Source organism: Kryptolebias marmoratus, linkage group LG8 (genome assembly GCF_001649575.2).
Source record: "Kryptolebias marmoratus isolate JLee-2015 linkage group LG8, ASM164957v2, whole genome shotgun sequence".
Classification (NCBI taxonomy): domain Eukaryota; kingdom Metazoa; phylum Chordata; class Actinopteri; order Cyprinodontiformes; family Rivulidae; genus Kryptolebias; species Kryptolebias marmoratus.
In genome coordinates this window covers 9,916,370-9,936,030 of record NC_051437.1, presented here as the reverse complement: position 1 = coordinate 9,936,030, position 19,661 = coordinate 9,916,370, and the positions used below count along the sequence as shown (strand labels likewise).

The 19,661-nt window shown below is 40.0% G+C and overlaps 2 protein-coding genes across 5 annotated transcripts in view; both read right to left on the bottom strand.

The window, feature by feature from the left end:
• Nucleotides 1-2,415: 2,415 nt before the first annotated feature.
• Nucleotides 2,416-7,975, bottom strand: pm20d1.2 (peptidase M20 domain containing 1, tandem duplicate 2). The gene is made up of 13 exons (XM_017409609.3): nt 7,686-7,975; nt 7,514-7,600; nt 5,662-5,897; nt 5,469-5,555; nt 5,240-5,373; nt 4,141-4,260; nt 3,973-4,048; nt 3,818-3,879; nt 3,642-3,720; nt 3,478-3,549; nt 3,229-3,394; nt 3,028-3,127; nt 2,416-2,684 (listed from the first exon to the last, which is right to left on the bottom strand). Exons 1-13 carry the CDS (start codon nt 7,897-7,899, stop codon nt 2,555-2,557), a joined length of 1,563 nt encoding a protein of 520 aa, XP_017265098.1. The 5' UTR covers nt 7,900-7,975; the 3' UTR covers nt 2,416-2,554.
• Nucleotides 7,976-8,350: 375 nt separating this feature from the next.
• The window catches only part of lemd1 (LEM domain containing 1), a 14,060-nt gene continuing 2,749 nt past the window's right edge, over nt 8,351-19,661 (bottom strand). The window contains exons 2-12 of one of the 4 annotated variants that reach the window (XM_017409612.3): nt 14,342-14,477; nt 11,033-11,138; nt 10,834-10,950; nt 10,697-10,752; nt 10,403-10,468; nt 10,152-10,307; nt 9,881-9,949; nt 9,714-9,800; nt 9,486-9,575; nt 9,045-9,118; nt 8,351-8,886 (exon numbers count right to left, since the gene is read on the bottom strand). In XM_017409612.3, the coding sequence (XP_017265101.1) occupies nt 8,643-8,886; nt 9,045-9,118; nt 9,486-9,575; nt 9,714-9,800; nt 9,881-9,949; nt 10,152-10,307; nt 10,403-10,468; nt 10,697-10,752; nt 10,834-10,950; nt 11,033-11,114 (1,041 nt within the window). In that variant the 5' untranslated portion in view covers nt 11,115-11,138; nt 14,342-14,477 and the 3' untranslated portion in view covers nt 8,351-8,642. Of the gene's footprint in view, nt 8,887-9,044; nt 9,119-9,485; nt 9,576-9,713; nt 9,801-9,880; nt 9,950-10,151; nt 10,308-10,402; nt 10,469-10,696; nt 10,753-10,833; nt 10,951-11,032; nt 11,139-12,560; nt 12,887-14,341; nt 14,478-19,661 lie in introns of those variants that run through there. The other 3 variants (XM_017409611.3, XM_017409610.3, XM_025004455.2) reach the window with 3 other exon arrangements.

Sequence of the window (19,661 nt, the reverse complement as noted above, 5' to 3'; positions counted from 1 at the left end):
TTAGGATTTAGATTTATATTTAGCATGTAGCTGTAACAATTACATTTAACTAGCTAAATGTTGTAAAAAGTGACATCAGAAAATCCACACTACATTTTTAAAGTGTTTGAAGCTAAATGTGACAAAATTTAGGCATGAATTTTGAGCACAAGCTTGTTTACAAACGGCGCCCCATATGGAGGTAGATGGAGTGAGAACAGAGGACACAGAAGACAGAGTTAGATGGAGGAGGATGACCCTGAAAAGGGAACAGCTGAAAGAAAAAGAGGCTAATTTAATCGAATACATTTTTCTCCTCCTCCCATGACTCAAACCACTTAATACCAAGTGACTCCATCTACAACTGATCGACTGCACACCCAAACTCCTCCCAGACCAACAATCATCGCTTCAACTAAAATCCCTGCCAATTTCAGTGCCACAAAGACAGATGGGCTTCATGCCAAATCTGATGAGCCAGGCTTTTTTCCCAGCTGTGCTCACAGCATCACTTAGATCGAGACAGCTGCAAATGCTGCCACTGGGCTGGCCTGGCCAACTTTCATTATTGCCTGCAGAAGAAGGCGAAGGTGATGCTTTTGCTCGTCTTAATGTGCGGGTGTTCGTTTGTCTGTTGTGTTAGCAAAATATTTCATGAACCACTGAACAGATGTTAATAAAACCTTCAAAAAATAATCATTGGACGTACATCCACAGCTCAAGATGGAAACACAAAAATGGCTACAACTCAACCAGGTTTGCAGCTATTGACCTAAAATTTATATGTGGTAGAAGGTGAGAGTGATCCGAAACACATACTTTCTGACTTCCACGGTAACTATTACAGTCACATTTGCCCATTTGTTTGCAAAATATTTCATAAACCAGTGAATTGATTTTAATGGAAAACTCAAGAAGTTCATAAATAGCTGTACGTCTTCACCTCAATAACCTTTGGAACCAATCCAATTCAAGATGGCGCCACAACTAAGATAACTTAGCCAACACAAAATTGGCAGATATTAGGCCAAAGTTTGATGTGGTAGTAGTTGATCATAATCCCCAACACACAGTCAGAACACTACACAGCAAATATTGTGTCTGCTTGTTTTGTGGTCACATTTCGTCACAACGAGCATCTGACCTTATTTTATTTGGACAAGCTGCCACACAGGAACACATTTTAAAATATGGCAATAATGTGGTTACCCTAAGGCAAACATGTTTATTCATTTTCTGCAAGAGGCTGAAAATTATAAATTAAAATTTCATCATACAACAGATTTTTGGTTTGTTTTTCTCCACTTTCTGGATGCTCTTCATTAATTGTGTTATTGTTTTCACTAGATTAAAGAGGTCTGAACTCAGCTAGAAAATGATTATTTCTACTTGCTTATGATGTCAGCTGTTTGCAGCATTTGAATAAAAGTGTGGTCTTTATTAATATGTTCAGAATTAATGCATTTGCAGTTTACCAAATATGCAAATAATGAATACAATTGTCTTAATGTGAACAAGAAAGAAAAACCCTGGATCCAAAGAGAGGTGCAAGTTGTTTGGTTTTCTTTGTAAAGTCAAAGGTCTTCTACAAACCACCATCTGATTTGCATATGCGGTGCAACAGGTTTCATGTCGTAAACCTTAGCAACTGTTTTTTTAGGTAATGATTACTACAGGAGCAGTTGTTCGCAATTCAATCGTTGACTGTGCCGTAGAGTTTTAAAGCACAACTCCTGTGAGTAAACGACTAATGACTGTTAGATGAGGTTTTCCAGACAGTTTTCAAATAAACACAACATATTCTATGTGAAAATATCACGCAAAAAGACAGCAATATACAATATGTTGGATAAAGAGGAAGTTTTAGTTTTTAGGAGGGTGTCATGGAGTCAGCAGTCATCAGGGGAGAGGTGGGATACACCCTGGCTGGGTCACCACTCCATCTTCAATTAACCTAACATTTATGTCTTTGAATTGTGACCGGAGTACCAAGAGAAAACCCACACATGCAAACTCCATACAGGTGAGACTCTAACCCCAGAACTTCTTTGTGTGAAGCCATAGTGCTAACCAACTAACTAACATACCACCCATGAGTACAGAAATGACTGTAAACACAACTTTATTATCAACTTCTCAAAAACTACTTACTGATATGTATCAGTACATGGCGTAGCCATAGGCTTGGAATAAACCACAACTGCATATTTCAACAACACTTTTATTTATTTAAAGCTCTCCACGCGGCTGATTTGCCTTTCTTTTACAGCGTCGAGTTTACTTTGTGTTGATTTAACGGCATCGCTCGTCTCTCGCAAAGGCTCTACAAAATGAGACATTTTAAATCTGAACTGCAAATTCAATGATTGTACTTTAAGAATTGAATCATCCGGGACAAAATGACTCAACTCACACAGAACTGTTGAATACGATGAATTCAACTCACAATAAAAGAGGGTTTTTTTTTTTTTTTTTTTTTTTTTTTAATTCATTACAATTTCATTCAAGTGAACTCAGTTGTACTGAAGCAGCATCAAATCACAGTAAACCCGGAGCACCTAAAGCTGCTGGTTCCTCAGAGTTCATGAACAGAGCTGTGTGGCTCAGGGAGCTTCTGAATGTCACAGTTTTGAATCAGATTAAAAAAGAATGAGACAATCTCCTCGTAGTTCTTTTTGGAAATCCGTTCATTTATCCCGTGGAACCTAGGAAAAAAAAAAAAAAGAGAGAGAAAATTTGCTTTTTGTTCATGGTGTCCAGGAATACTTTTCCTTGACTTGACCCATTCTTGGCGTTCGTGCTTTATAAAAGGGTTTTGTGTGACTAGAGGTGAAATATGAAGCTTACGCTGTCTGTAACACAATCCCAGCTGGATTTGTTAAATCAAAACTTAAAAAGCACAAGAACACACAAATCTTTGACCGAATCATATGACAAACTGAAACAAGGTCTCTTTTGTTCCAGTCAAGGACAGTTTCTACAGTCCACAAGAGGTTTATCTTTACGACTACAGACGGTTTTGTTGAAAGTACTTTTATTCCATCTTACCTTTGACTATCACCTGGTTTAAACCAGACAGGAGCAAAGCGATAAATATCACTGGTCAGATCTTTAAAGTGCCGACTGTCTGTGTTCCCGATGCAGATGCCTGCACATGTAAAGATTAGGTCAAACCTCTTTAGCGAATAATTCCAAATAATTTCACCTGAATAACCAAAACGTTTACAATTTCAAATATTTGGACCGTACCTGGAGCAACCGTAACTGCCGGAAACATGTCCAGCACTGTTTTCTTGATGATCTGGAAGCCAAAAGACCTCTCATCAGCAGAGCTGACAGGTAGGGGATCGAATCCGTGGATGAGCTCTATCTTCACCCGCGGGTCCCCCACGGTTTCCTGGATGAGCTCTAAGATCTGGGCAAGACAGCGCACATCCCATTCAACTCAGGAGTGTTTCCAGTTATTCTAAGAAGGCAGAGTCAAATTTCTGGTGCTACCTCTTTTAACGTCTGTGCCGAGTGGATTCGTAGATTTACATAAGCTTCAGCGAGGGACGGGAGGACGTTCACCTGAAAATGGACAGATATTACAGACTTAATATCCAAAAACAAAAAAAAAACAACTATCTGAATCGTCTGCCATTTCAGATTGACACTTGTACCTTAACTCCTGCGTTAAACATGGTTACTGCTGTGGTTGTCCTAACGAAGGCGTTACTGTCTGGTCTTCTTTCAAGTAATCTGCGATACAGCATCACACACAACAACTCACTCATTTTATTGGCGAAACAACCAGAAGGAAAAAGAAATTGCTGATCCAAATGTACAGCACGATTACCTGCTAAGGACTGGGGAGAACAGCCATAAGTTTGAAAACACAAACTTCATTGGGAGCTTGAACTGGGTTTTTTTTTTTTTTTAAATAAAGCAACTGTATGAGATTATGGTGAGATAAAGGACACAGCAAGACTTCATGGCCTTGAATCCTCCTACCTTATGAGCCAAATGTTCAAAGGTTTCCCGTTCGGGCCCATAACCAAATAACCTCGGCATGGGGTTCTCCTCAAGTCTGAGGATATAACATTAAAAAAAAAGGATGATTGTAAAATTTTGCGATGACTTTAATATAGTAAAAATAAAGACGCAAAATGCACTTCTCACCGTTTAACGGCTGAAGCCAAAATCCCAATGCTGGACTCTCTGGGAGGAATCGAGGCGTGACCAGGAGCCATAGACACACTGAGCTTCACAATGGCTGAGCCCTTCTCACTGAGCCCAATTCTGAAAAACGTGAACACACAACATGCAGAAGCTGATCAGCCGCCTATATTTATTCTTTCTAGAAACACGAACATATTATAAAGGGCGCCAATGCATAAGGGTTGAAGCACCCTTATTACTATTCCATTACAACTTAGTTTGTTTTTATGAAATAGTAAAACGTCCTGCATCTCATCGCACAACTTGGAAATAAAACATGCAAATCGTATATCAAAGTGTGCGACTTGATCCAGAACAGTGTGCGATGACTTTTGGTAGCAGCAAGTTGCGCAATGTAGACAAAATTTGCAAAAAAAACTTACACAATAATATTAATAAAAAAGACTGATGATCGATGGGATGTTGGTGAAACAGAGAGAAAACCCAGCTCAGACCCAGTGTGTCTGTCACTGCTATAAAACTTACTGTTTTCTCTCCTACCCCCAGACGGCAGAGCACAGAAAGTTTCTACAGGCTTAAGTTTACTTTAGGTCAAAGTTTTCTCTTTAAAACAGGAAGTGGAGGGTCTTTTTTACTTGTCATATCACCTACAAAAAAATCCAGTAGAAACACAAAAATTCCAACGTAGGACCATCAGAGTTTTCTGATGGTCAGATTTGACTTGTTTTGCACGACTGTTTGAGGCTTAATTTTCAGTCAGCGGTCCTGTCTGCTTCTCAATAACTTGGCAGTCAGGAAGTGACAGACACAGGTGTGTGTGGTTACCATGGTGACCATATTGAGCCACTGGCAGCAACTTTAGCATTTCTTTCTTGGTTTTCGTTACACTTCCGATACATTTATACACCAAAATGTAGTTTTTTTTATAATTTTCTTTGGGCAGCAGCTGCGACAGCGCCTTTCAACGTTTCTTCCGAAACGTTCCACTTTTATAAGATGCCTTGTCAGGCTAAGACAAAGTGTTGCCTTTTTTACAGAACAAAGGGTGCAAACTCAGTATTATATCAGGTAAAAGCATTAGAGAGCAAGTGTTCCTCACAGAGCAGCAGGCCCTTCGAGACCATCGATGACGCCATCGAGTATACCCAGGCCTTCATCCAGGACAAACGACAGCTTCACACCGCGTTGCTTCAGCAGGCGCACAATGTTCATCGCTCCATTGAAGCCCCTGACCTTTAAGGGAAATCATGAAGAACTCAGACATACAAAGCCGAAGGTTTGCAGTCACGGAGTAAACAACATAAGAGTTTTAAGTATGCTAAAAATACTTCTTCATCATGACCCAAACCAATGTAAAAGGCCCTGCGTGGAGCGTAGCCTTTCAGCAGCAAGTACTCCAGTGCTTGAAGTATGCCCTGGGGGGAATTAAAAAAAAAAAAAGGAGGAGTTTTTTTCTACTCATGTACAAATAACTCAACTGTTTAATAATACGCTCACACAACACATTGAACGCTCTCCTACCATTACAGCGTACTTATCATCTATGGTTCCTCTACCATAAATGAAGCCATTTATCTCTTTGGCAGAAAAAGGGGGGGCCTCCCAGCCATCTGACTCAGCGGCAGGTACTACATCAATGTGGGCCAGCAGCATGTACGGCACCAAGTCGGGCTGAGATCCCTGCACCCGGAACAGGTGGCTGTAATTGGCCACCACCTCATGGCGGACCAAGCTCGAAGAGAAAACTGTGGGGAAGGCTGACGAAGAAACACAACGACAATTTCAGTTCCACCGCTTAAACTCTGTTGAAATATTCATTCAGGTATTTTAAAACAAGGGTTCGTTAGAAACAATGGAGTAAAGAGCTAAAACTGAAAAGCAGCATTTATTTTAAAAAAAGCCTTATTATTTTATTATAAATCCTCTTTCTTCTCACCATCTCTGAACTAGTTCAATCTTTTGTTTTCATTTGGTAAAAGTCTGTTTTTGCAAATCTAAGAAATCTGTGTTTTGTAGATATTCTAGCTTTGTTTTGGAGCTTTACCACTGGTTTGAATTTTGGATGTTGAGGTAAAGCCGCAGTATTTACATCAATGAAGGCATCTTAGGCTTCGACATTGATTCTACCTACTGCTGATGATGAACCACTTCTTCTCTTTGTTGATCTAAAATAATATGAAATCGTGAGCACATCTAAAGTTTCTGTAATCTCTCTAATGATGGCTTCCAGCTGTCACATCTGCAACTCTTCTGACCACAAAATTAGAGTTCATATAAACACTTCTCTCTGGAAAATTTTAGACTTTAAATTGACTCAAGATCTTTATATTTAAATAAATTACAAGGAGACAAGTCACAGGTGTACAAAACCTTTTCGGTCTATAAAAAAACATTAAAGCTGTAATAGGTGATAATATAAAGATAAGACAGTTCCTCTAACTCCGTGAATTTAAGGCATTAATTCTCTATAAATAACATTACGTAACACAATTTTTGTTCATGGCAAGAAAGGGGGTTTTTCCCTTCTCTTACTTGGCCAATATTTAATTTAAAACTTCATTATGGTGGCTTACAGGAAGAATTTTTCACAAATGCTTTACCGCATTTTTTTGTCTTTTTGTGTATTGTTTAAACTCATTTGCCATGTTTTGAAAACTATATTTTTTAATACTATGACTTTTGTCAAAGTTTCTTAACTTACTTGAAAATTAACAGCAACTGGTATTACATTGAAATAAAAAAAATAGGGAAATTTGTAAATTTAGTGTCAAACCACAAAAGTGCAGTTTTAGGTTAAAAATTGTTTTTGTTTTTTTTTTCACCCTCTCATTTTGTTTGATTATAAAGACCTGGAAAATTACAGTTTTAACCCAAGAACAAGACAAGAGTGAATTTTAACCTTATGTGTCACTAAGTGTCACTTAGTACCCCTAGTTGGGCCTGACTAAATTTCTACAAAAATAAAATTAAAAAATAAATTTAAAAAAAGATGGGGCTATAGTTGATAATTCGGTTAATGATTTGTGAACATTAAAATATTAACTAACAGATTACACCATGCTATCCTTTGCCTTGAGCGAATCTCCTGACTTTTGGCACTTATGCCATGAACATAAATGTTTTAAATTATCGAGGGTGGAGCTAATGAAGACCCTTTAGCCCTGGCGGCTAGCTGTTAGCTTCCAGGCTAACTGACAGAGAGCAACTGGGTCACGGTCCGGTGACGCTTATCAGCGGTTCGTTGGGTACAAGTGGCTGCCGTAAACAGCCCTTCAGCTCAGGAAAGTGGCTCCCAGAGTCCCAATGACAAGTGGAGCACTTTTTTCTTTTTTTTTTTCTTTGCCTGATGAAGGTAGCTGACACATGTGTTTACCTTTACGGAGGAAGGCATCGAACTCACGCAGCGCCGTGGTGTTGCTCTCATTCTCTGAGAATGACACCGTCGGGATCCTGATTGCCTCTTGGTAAATAAAAATAACCCTTTTAGCTATTAGCGGCACACAAGCTTGTACTAGCTTCCTGGCTAAACTACAAAAATAAATTACCTTTAAATCGCGCCAACAGCTCCTCTCTCTGTTGCTGGTTAATGACAAGCGAGAGGTTGTTCGTCTTTTCCCAGTCAGCGAGCTGAAGCCCCACATTTACGTCCAGCGACAGAGTCCTGATGGACGCCACGGTGAATAAAGCTAAAACTGCAAGGAGCAGGCTGCCAGCCAGGACTTTCACCAGCTTAACAAGTTTAAACCGAGACTCTGTCATTGTTACAGTCCGTGGTGTGACAGAGCAGCTCCCCGACTGAAAACTGGGTTCAGACCAAGAGTTTACACTTATTAAACCAGGGCCACCTGCTGGACTGAAAACAACAATAACAAATAAATCAGGTGGCGCATTTCACTTCTTTGGTTATTCACTGTCAGAATAATTTATTTAAAGACAAAAAAAAAATTCATTTTGACATAGCAGTGACAAAAATGATTTATATTCTGCTTTGTGTCTTTTATTTTCAGATAAGAGAAATAATTTGCCCATCCCCCCACTGTGATTTAAGGAAACTTTTTTTCTCAGTTCATTAAAACAGGTTATATTGCAATTGCTTACTATTGTTTTTAAAATAAAACAGTCTTCCAAAGCAATTTGTAGTTCATTTCATTGATATACAAACAAAAGTTGCACTCTAATGCTGGTGCAATCCCCTTAATGACACACAGTATGAAGCACATCATCCTTTATTTCACCAAATTTCAAATATATATAAAAACACACCAACAAGTACAGCGATACAAATTCCAGGCACAAGAATTACATAATTTAGACTAATAAAAGACTCGCTGAAATGTCAAAATTGAGTTCCACCATTAGTGTTTTACTATTGGCTTACAGTGAAAATGTAAAACTTCCTTGTCTTAGGGCATTGTTACCAGGCTTGCACTGTCCCATAATGATGCTCCCCTCAGATCTCCATAAAAAGGTCTAAATAATCCTGTCCAGGGACTGGCTGCGTTTCAGTCTGACCACTGGTTTAGACTCTCCAACAAGGCCATAACAGAGCCGCTGTGCTCAGCATTAACATAAATGAGGTAAAGGACGCACGTCACAGCGACGAAGGCCACGATCTGAATCTTGAAAGGAACGAGCCGGCGCTCCACCTCTCGTCTCTCCTGGGTTACAGGGCTGACGGGGGTGTCGGGGTACGCATACTGGACGGGTCTCTGAGCTGCACCTTTGATGGGTCTCCGAGGAGTGGCGCTGAAGTTCAACAGAAAGGGGAAAAATGAGCGACAATCCAAACACAAAACTCATAGTTTGGCTGTACCGCACCAGCTTTTTTTCATGGACCTGATTTAAGTTTGACAAGTCTCCAGTTTGTGCACTGTAACCATGACGTTTGGTGTTGGGACACTTACTAGATCCCTGTCGGAGAGGTGTTTGTGTTCGGGAAGATATCCTTCAAGATCTCAGCTACTGGTTCCCGATGAACCTAAAACAGATGGTAAAAAATTATTGTAGAAATTAGAGGAAAAAAAAGGAGCCATTGCTTAAACAGCAGAGCAGAAAGTGTGGTACAGGGGGAACACAAAGAAGAAACCACAATGTCCAGTCCCACGTTTTACTGTAAAGCAAAACATCAGTGACAGATGTATTTAGCTGCATTAAATGCTTCATCTAAAAAGTAAACTATCAGGCAAATGTGCGTTTTAGCCTCTGAGGTGTAGAACTACCCTTAATGGAATTTATGATGGAGCAGATATTTTGTCTTAAAACAAAGAAACAATACAAGTATAAAAATCCTTTTGAGACAAAAAGTAGTGACACTATGACGACTAAAAGAGAGAAAGAGTGTATGCCTTCGTTTCCTGCTCTTGCCGGGAAGCTTTTGGAGTGTGGTAAAACGACTTGTCTGCACGTGTGTACTTGTCCTTCAGCTGCAGGTCCAGCTAAGAGAAGGAGATGAGATTATAACGATGGATTTGTGGTCTTTAATAACGTCCACCCCGAGTGAATCCTTCCAACACCACAGCCTTCACCAGAGTTAACCTTCAGAAGTGTGACCGAACAATCGGAGGCCTGCTGACCCTGTTGGACTGGGACCTCCGCTCCAGCACGTTGCTGCCGTTCACCTCTTGGTCTGAGCTACCGGAGAACGACCTCCGACTCTCCATCTGTTGTTTACATTAAGAACGTACGTTCAGAAACCGCTCCAGCAGAGACACGACACAGAGCATTCTCAAGATAAACTTTCCTCCTCAACCATCTGAGCGATGCTGAAGGCCTCAAACGATGAGCAGCTGTTGGGCACGGCTGATGGAACCTGCAAGGTTTAAGATCAGCTTTAAGAGCCCCCCAACACACACCGTCCAGCCTTTACACCAGTGAGATGTCAAAGCCAAACACTGTAAAATAAAAAGGTATCACCACGGTGGCTTCAGAGACATGCAAGAAGTTAGGGACTGTCCAAACAAGGAATGTAGAAAATGTATTAATAAAAACAAGAGAAGTTAAGCCCAGCCTACCCCTGATCTTAATCCTGAGCGTGGAGCTATGGAGGATGTTTTACTAATTCCTGCAGGAATCTGAGAGCGCTGAGACACAGTCCGCTCTGGCCATTTTAACGCATTCCCTGCATTCCTCTTCGAACTGGACTCTTTGTTTCCGGGAGAACAAGCACGCTGCACAGGGCCAAACAGAGAATCCTTCACATCACCTGCCGCTTCGGCTCAAACAAACCGCTGCGCTAAAAGACGGAAAAATCTGACGCCATTACCAGCCTCGGGGAGATTAAAAAGCACTGTGGGTAAACAAAGGCGCCTCCTTGAACAGCCAAGTCTGCCTGGGGGAAAAAATAATATTAAAATAAATAAATAGAACTGGTTCCAGACTTTAGTTGCATGTGGTAACCTCTAGGTAGCGCTTCAGCATCTGACAAACTCCTGAAAACGAAATGCACTGACCAGCAGATTTCATCCATTTTCAGAAAATGGAGCAAGTAATTTGCATTGATAAAGATCTTCTGAATCTCTATTTTAAAAATAAATGAATAATCAAAACAGCTTCTCACCTCTCTGCTCGCTTGCTGGCTCTGACCCGACACTTTAATAACGTCTTCTTCTAAACCTGAGAAAGACGACATACTACAAAATGATTACATCTGAATACATAATTTTATTGTTTTAAAAGCAGCATTTCTGGTCATACCTGACTCTTTGTCCTCTTCTTCTTCGCTGTCTGAGTACCGTACGTTGTTCTCAGCTCCATTGTGTCCCTCAGACTGAAGCTTCCTCAGCTTCCTCTCATACAGGACCCGGGTGGAGGCTGGAAGGGGGGGATACATTTATATGAATTATTTTGTCCAGAGGAGCAGTTATACCGACGCACTGAAAGGTTAAAGCCTTACCTACAATAGGTCCAGGTGTGACGCCATATTTGAGCAGCATGGCCTTCAGATCGTCATCAGTCAGACTACTTGGGTCAGACATCTCTGCATCTAGATCCTCGTCATCCTGAACACAGCAACAGTTTCATAAATTTACCAAATCCTTCTGTGAAGACATCAAACGTGGTACAAGGAGCCCAAAATAAAAAAAGGGGTAAATGAGCGCATTAACACAGCTGAGAGTGAAACTCTTGATTTCTTCACCATTTAAGCGTTTCTAAAACTTCTGATTATGCTTTTATTGATAGAGTTTAAAGTTGTTTCTAGAGAATTTAACATTAAATCTAGACTTGTCAGCATAAAGATTTGACTCTCAGATGTTCTCAGACTCTTTGTAATCTTATTTTTTACACTTAGTAGTCATGTCCAAGACTGAAGGAACACTTGAGTTTTACTTTATTCTCGCAGTAGAAAAGAAATCCATCTTCAGTCCTTAAAATGGTCACACGATGCCTTTTTTGAGCTGGAAAAGACCCATTTTCCATTTGAGCTTTGATGGACAGACTCTAGCAGTCACTAGCAGCCCTTGATCACTTATGTTTTAGGAACCTTTCTGAAAATAAGCCGTTGGCTGGAAGCCCATTGTGTAAAGTAACAGTTGCATCATTTACCGTGTGACAATATTTCACTGTTCCTGTTCAAATAACACTGGATTAAAATCAGCCCCAGATTTATCATCAGCTCAGTCCCAATTTATGACGGGATGAGCTTTCACGTGCGTCCTTTAAAGCGACCAAGTTAGCATAAACAATTTAGTTTTTCCATATTTCCCCCCCACACACACAAGTTCATTCCAACGCTGTGCTCCGCAACTGTGGTGCAACTCTGTCAAACTTCTAAAAAATTAACTAAAAAACTTATAGTTGCTTAACTGCAAAGTTACAGTGAAATGTCTCTTACAGCTCTTTCAGCCATAAGAGATGTTCTACAGATTTAGTCTCTGTGGATTTCTGAAGAAAAAAAATTACATCAAGCAGTTTTGTTGTAGTAGAATACAGACAAACAAAACTGCTTCGGTGAAAGATCAAATAATGTTACACAAGGCCTAAAACTAATAGGGTTAACATTAATAAATCCGGTCAGTAATAGGCAAGTTTTGGTGTGAGTGTAGCAGAATTTGTGAAAATTTTGTTTAGGTTTTTCTGCATCATGACAGGAATAACTTTCAGTGGAGCTCCTCTTGCTGGCATAAATAACTGAGTGTGGCAGGTGTGCATGTCTAGAACATGGGCTAAGTACAGAATCATGTAAATCTATACAGCAGGTGGCTCAGCGGTACAGGGCCTTCATTTGTGCCTCAGGAGGACTGTTTGTGACCCAGTTCTCCTTCCTTTTAAGTGGGGTTAATTTAAAACAAATCATTATTATCCACATTTCCCATATATGGCCTATAGTATGGGTAAGGCAGTGGAAATGTAAACAAATTTGACAACATAAAAAGTAAGAAATATTATTATTATTATTATTATTATTAGACTGGTCGACTCACTGCCCCGTCTTGTACCAGATCATCATCGTCGTCATCACTGGAAAAATCCGCAGCTTTTTTCTGCTCAGTGTGTTTCAGGTGCAGCGTCGCATAAACCTGCTTTGTACTCACTGCAGCCGGCAGCTCCACATTGTTGGCGACTAAACCTGACTTCAGGCGAGATTTAGAGAGGTGAGCAGGGTCCTCCACAAATGGCATGTCAGAGGAGCGACGAGGAGAATAAAAACCTTTCAGTTAAGAGTCCGAGAAACAGAGCAGCACACAGAGGAAGCCGCACTGCCTGCGCCTGAATCTCACTAGATTGAGAACAGCTGCGACGGAGGGTTTGATTGACAGCAAGTAAGCTAGCCTCACTTAGCTACATTTAGCAATATTTAGCTAAACTTAGCCACTTTTAGCTTTAATTAGCAACTCTTAGCTTTACTTAGCTTTATTTAGCAACACTTAGCTTTAATTAGCAACACTTAGCTTTAATTAGCAACACTTAGCTTCACTTAGCAACACTTAGCTTTAATTAGACTTAGCTGCACTTAGTTTTCTTAGCAACACTTAGCTTTACTTAGCAACACTTAGCTCCACTTAGCTTCACTTACCTACACTTAGCTTTACTTAGCGTCAGTTAGCTACACTTAGCTTGGTTTAGCTAACTTACCATTCACTAACTAACATGCAACTCTTGTTTTGTAGTCTTTGGCCGTTTAAAAACAAAATTGTATGTAACTTAAGTGCAATACCTTGGCTTGTAGAAAAACAAAAGATAAACATACATTAAGAAAGATAAAATGAAAAAGCCAAGTGTTGCTTTGGTTAGTACTTAAACTAATCAGAATTAGCAAAATAAGCTAGTTTAGATCTTCCTGCGTATGTATATTTATATTGTAATAAATGCTGATACCAAAAACATCATGGTATCACGTTTACTTTAATGATGTCCTATTTCTATCACTCTGAGCGGGGAAAAGATCCTATAAGTCATAATTAAGAAATACTATCTCAAACTTATGACTTAGCATCTTATTATTTTGAGATGTCTTGTTAAAATTATGACTAATCTCATAATTATGAGATGATAAGTTAAAATTTTGAGATAGTATCTTATTATCATGACTTAAAGATTTATTTATTTTTATTATTCTTTTATTCAAAGCGGTGAAATTGGCCTACATACTCTGGGGTGCCATAAGGTAATTCATTTTATTGTTTGAATTTCAAGTTTTTCTTTTCCCTTTAGTCTAAAGGAGTGTTAGCTGTGCAGTTAAGATTTTTAACAAAAGTAGACATTATGTTTGGCTTTTAACAAACTTAAACATTACAGAATTAAGATAAAATTGAGGAACAGTTCTATTTGTGTATTTTTAATGGAGAAAAGGATTTAAAAAATCCAAGAATGAAAAGATGAGTAAAGTTTTATAAACAAGCTAACATGGTTACTGATTTCTTATATTTATGGTAGATAGATTCACGTATCTTTAGTTGACATTTTCTCCTTTTTACACTCTTATATCAACATTCCCAATGTGAGACTCGACTTGTAAATCAGGACGGAGGAGTGGGTCACTCTTTTAATTGAGTTATATATATGATGCACTGTTGATATTATTTACTGCCTGAAATGTCACTGTTAGGTTTAACCACTTTAGAGACTTTAGTTTTGCCTTTAACTGGGTCACAGTCTTAAATACAATAGTCCTAAAAGCCCAACATTTGTAAAGTAAAGTTTCAGTTGAGGTAAAGTTACAAATACTTCCTGCCAAGCCGAAGTGAGTGAAATAATTGGATACCTTCAGCCTCCAGGTGCATCCAAAGCTTTGGTTTCTGTCGGTATTGTGGCATTTCAGGTGTGCACTGCTGCATTTTTACTCTGGCAGTGTGTCTGTATAAATTGTGTGGAAGTGGGGAGCCGTATCCATCCATCTCCTGTAAACAGATAAAGAAGAAAATAAAATTTTCATAAATGCCACGAGGGACAGCCCATAATAGACTTGATTATCAACAAATAAAAGAGAAAGAGAGAGAAAAAGAAACTCATGAAATCAACTATCAGTAGTCAAGATAAAATGCCTCTGGTTCTTCCAGAACTCTTCTTGGTGTAAAGTTTAAAAAATAAGAAAAGCTTTGATTGAGGGAAAAAATAGAATAATTACTGAACTTAAAGGAATAGTTTGGCTCATTATAAGTGGGGTTCTGTGGAAAGGTTGTGAACATTATTTTACTTGTTGTAGATAGATGGCTCCTTGAATGACCTCAGTTTGGAAAAATAGTGAAACTCTGATCATACTGATGAGCTAAGGACTATTGCTAATTACCGTCTAGTATTTAGCAATATTAAATTGCTGCCATCTTCAAACAGCTCCAATCACAAAAACCTACTGACTTGTATGAACGTTATTTTACGAGCTGTTACACTGCTGTCGGTTTTGAACGGTGTGGTAAATCTGGCAGAACTTTTACAATTTTTTCCTGCTGGAAATGCTTGAGACGGTACAGGAAGTGCTACAGCTTGCTGCTGCCAACAATAAAATATCATGTGAAACTACCACTAAGTGCCTGTACAGTTACTGTGAACAGGAACAACCGAGGTGAAGAGCGCTGGGGATGTCTAATAAAAATGTGTAACAAACATTGAAGCGGCGTGCTGTTGTGTTGCCTCTGGTGGAAGTCAGAGTTGGGTGAACTTGTTTTATAATGATCTGAATCCAGCAGATCCCAGTGCCGTGTCCTTGTGTGTAGGGATTGCTGAACTCCTGCAGAGGTCACTGTTTCTGAGCTTTTACTGACACCTGCTTCATATGTACTGTATGTAAGGACTGCAGTGAAATGCAGCTTAGACGTTTCCATTGATTTCTATAGCTGATCGTCATTTAGGCCAATTATGTTTAAAGGCAAAACCCCAAAAGGAGAAAAAAAAATGAAGTTAAGTTTAAGAATAGCACTTTGTGAATGTTTGAAGCAGGGTTGACTGAGAAACACACTGCCACAGGTTCAGTTCTTATTTTAAGATAAGTTTATCATAAAGGTTGAGCACAAAGGAAGGGACAGAAACGCTGCCAGTGTGTGTGGAAAAAAAAAAGTCAGTTTGAAAGATCTGCTCTGATATATGTAAATGTATATCGTGTCTGAACAAGACGAGGTCTTTAGATGAAACTATGATCCGCTATCAGTGACTCATCTGATCTTCATCTAGGATTAGGAATTCAGTAATCTCCCAGTGCTCTGTGTGATAAATAACCATTATTTATGTATTTAATCCAAGGGCAGTCAGCTGTTCTGTGATTAGGCGTGGCTCGGTTATCTGATTTATCTAAGCTTTAAACGCGATGTGTTGGGCTGTTGCGCTTAGACCGAACCAGCCTAAAGGCAGACTTATCCTGGCCTCGGCTGAACTAAAACACCTCCCCATAGAATCATATCGTCCTGATGCCAGTCAAAACATCCACTTGTGTACAGAACCAACACCCTGGGAAAAAAAAAAACAACTGATGGCCTTTTCTGTTTTTGTTTTTGTTTGCAGATCCCCCAGAACAGCTCAAACTGTTGGGTGACGTGCCGCTCTGCAAACAGGAATGTGAAAACGACAGGACAGCTGGCATTTATGTCGCTCTGCTGAGGAACTGGAGTTTCGCTTGATCAGGCCTCATCAGCTGGTGAGTTGCTTACGCCCATGGATTTCAAACAGTTGGATTAGCGTACGGTAACGGAAGAATAACAACATTTGCCTAAACCAGGGATTTAATGACCTGAACTGCTTCTCTGTGAACGTGCCGCACTGGTTACTGTCCGTGTTTCTTAAAGGTGCGCGTTGTGGAACTTCTTCAGCTGCTTTTTGCAAACCCTGTGGAGCAGGTCGGCGAGAGAACTGCAGCTCGGGCTGGAAGTCTTTTAGGAAGTCAGCGAAAGGTTTGGAAACATACAGATAAAGAAGCCGATTAAGGGCTGCTGTGATTTAAAATGTTCAAAAATGAAAGGTTCAATTCAAGGGAGTTCGGTAAGATATTTCTTTTCCATATTCCCGATATGAGTGCATCCAGGTTCAAAGTAAAGAGATACTGGACGAGGAGTCAGGAAGTTGAATTGTCCTTTAACGCTTTAGACAACTCTTCATTAGTGATGTAGCCACGAGAACCCACTTGGAAACACTTTGTTTAAAAGCTGTGACGACTCAAAACTCATACCCTTCAAGATTACACTTTGTCATTTTTTTCTGTCAAAACTTGGGCACATCTGGGCATTTCAAAACTGTTATTTAGAATCAAGCTATAAGCGTTTCATGATTACCGTAAAGGCCCGGGATTTCTTGAAGGAATACATATCGCCCGCCACCTTTTCATAGCAGAGGTTTAAGCTACAATCATCTCGTGCTGGGAGGAGATGGAGTGATACTGTGAGATGTGAGAACGTGTTGAGGGGGATTCTCAGCCACCACGACACCAAAGGATCCAGTGCGTGCTTTCTGAGCACTTCACTGAAATCCATCCAGTGGTCGAAGAGGTGTTGTGCTAACATACAAGCAGCGCTGACGCCCAACAAATAATGCCAAAGTGTTGAGCAAAGATCTTACGCGATGTGTGCGTGTCATACGGACTGACTCGCAGCTACCGTCGCACCAGTAGCTCACAGAGTTTTTTGTGTTGGCTAATGTCATTTAGCTGTGGTGGCCATTTTAGGTTGGGTTTGTTCTAAAAGTTAACAAGTTCTAGATGTACATCCAGCAATTATTTTTGAGTTTCATTAAGATCTGTCCAGTGGGTCATGAGATATTTTGCTAACAGAAAGACAGGACTGATGCCATCAGTTATTGCCAAAGATGTAAGTGAAACTACTGAACAAACTGTAGCATTCTTGGGATGTGTTGGGGATCAGTCTCAGCTTCTTCCACACCAAATTTTAGCTCAGCGTCTTTCAAGTTGAGGGAGTTATAGCCACCTTTTGTGTTTCCAAAGGTCAGTTAACTGTGGCAGCCATTTTGAATGGCATTAACTCCAGAAGTTAATCAGTTGTAGACGTACATCCAGTGATCACTTCCTGAGAGTTTCCTTAAGATCCATCCTCTGGTTCAAACGAACACAGACACAAACAGAAACATTATCACTGCTTCGCCTTCATCAGCAGGTGATAACCATAACTCACAATGCATATGGAGTCAGTTTAGTTACTGTTTATATAATCTATTTTTTTTATCCCTGTGGGACATTTTTAAAGAGAATTTTGTCAGCTGAAATTAAAATAAATCTTTTTTTTAGCATATTTAAAGTAAACCAAAGTCAAAACAGTAGCTCGCAGTTCGCCAACATGGTAGCTGTGTGCTTTCCCTCAACCAGTCCATCAGTGTTGCAACTGTTGCAGTGTTCCTTCGCCCCTTGTCGTACGGCCGCACCAGCCACGCAGGTGCAGGTGGTCTTTGTAACATAATGACTAACTCTTCTGTCAGGATCACGCGGCAGCTTTATGCTGTGATTCTAATTAGTTTGTATGAACTTTAATTCGGGCGAGGCAGGTGTCATTTCCTGAGGCGGCCTAATTTGGTCACAACAGACTGAGAGGCAATCAGCAGGGCAGGTTGAAGAAGCCTAAAACTTCCACTTTAAAAAGCCAGGTGGCCACCGCAGCCCGCCACAGTCATTAAATACAACACTCCTCTCCAGAGTCAGGACTTGGACAGTGGGCTCATACACGATCAAAGCACAGGTTAATTAAACGCCTGGTAAATATTTATGGCCCGGCATTCCTCGAAAGGATGCATATCACCCACCACCTTTTTTGGCGACGTTTTAAATTGAAATCATCTTTTGCTGAGGAATGACAGATGTTTTGATCAAGCCTAAGGCTGATCGGCTGTGGCAGCCATCTTGGATCAGGTTGACTCCAGAAGTTAAATCAGTTGTAGACATGCGTTCAAGAGTTTTGTTAAAATCCACCCAGTGGTTCGTGAGGTATTTTGCGAACAGACAGACAAACAAACATGAAACTTAAACATCCGGATTCTGTCGTTCATTTATGTGTTTGACAATATTTAAACTGAGATCTTCAGATGAAAGGGAACCATATTAAAGACACAGCTAAAGCTAAAGGAAAAGGCTAACTAGAAGCTAAAACTAGCAACAGTCTGGCTAATAGCTAAAAGTGTCAAAAGGCTAGCTAAAAGCTAAAAGCATTAAAATGCTAGCTAGAAGCTGAAAGTATCGAAAGGCTAGTTAGAATCAAAAATTTGCAAAAGGCTCGCTGGAAGCTAAAAGATCTAAAGGCTGTCTAAAAGAATCAAAAGGCTGGCTAAAGGTTAAAAGTAGCAGAACAGTAGCTAAAAACTAAAAGTAGGTTAAGAATCCAGAAATAGAGCTAATATGCTGAATGACATCACAAAGAGGTCAGTGTTTTTGAACGAACTGAAGAAATCCCAGTGTATGGGGGAAAATGTTTGCAAATGACATTAAACATTTTCAAAAGTAGAAAAGCTACAGACGTCGTAGCACCCATCTCCTGAGCTCGCTGAATGTTCTGACGTACTGTATGCATGGCTGAATCAGCACAAAGCGTGCAGAAGTAGTAAGCTTGCAAAGGAACGTTCAGAAAACTAAAACCCAGGAAAACAAAGAGGGTGGATGCTTAATCAGCGTCCGCACATTTGGCGAAGGTGACAAGTCCTCAGACAGGTAGTCGACAGTCCACTGTGTATCCAATGGCTTTAAACCCTACATGACGTGTCAGAAAGAACTCACATAGGAATAGAAAGCCATAAGACGCACGCATGGTTTCACGTAGGGGATGATTATAAAACAAAACGAGAAAAAAAAAAAAAGAAGAACTGTGCCCTCAGATGCAGTTAGAAAACTCTTGCATTAGTGCTGAGAGCCTAAAACAAAAAAAATGGAAAAACAGAGGACGTTTGCAGCCGTATTTAGGATTTAGAACCACATTCGCATGAATAATTAACCAAAGCAACTCGAAGTATTCATCTGAGGCCCAGGGGAGTGAAATGAAACCAACTTGTGAATCTTCAGACAATAAAGATGGTGTTTTACACTCAGCAGACTCATTTAAATTGACCTCTTTCCCATGTCTGAGTCTTACAGCAACCTCCCCAAAGCTGTTCCCCTCCCCAGGGGG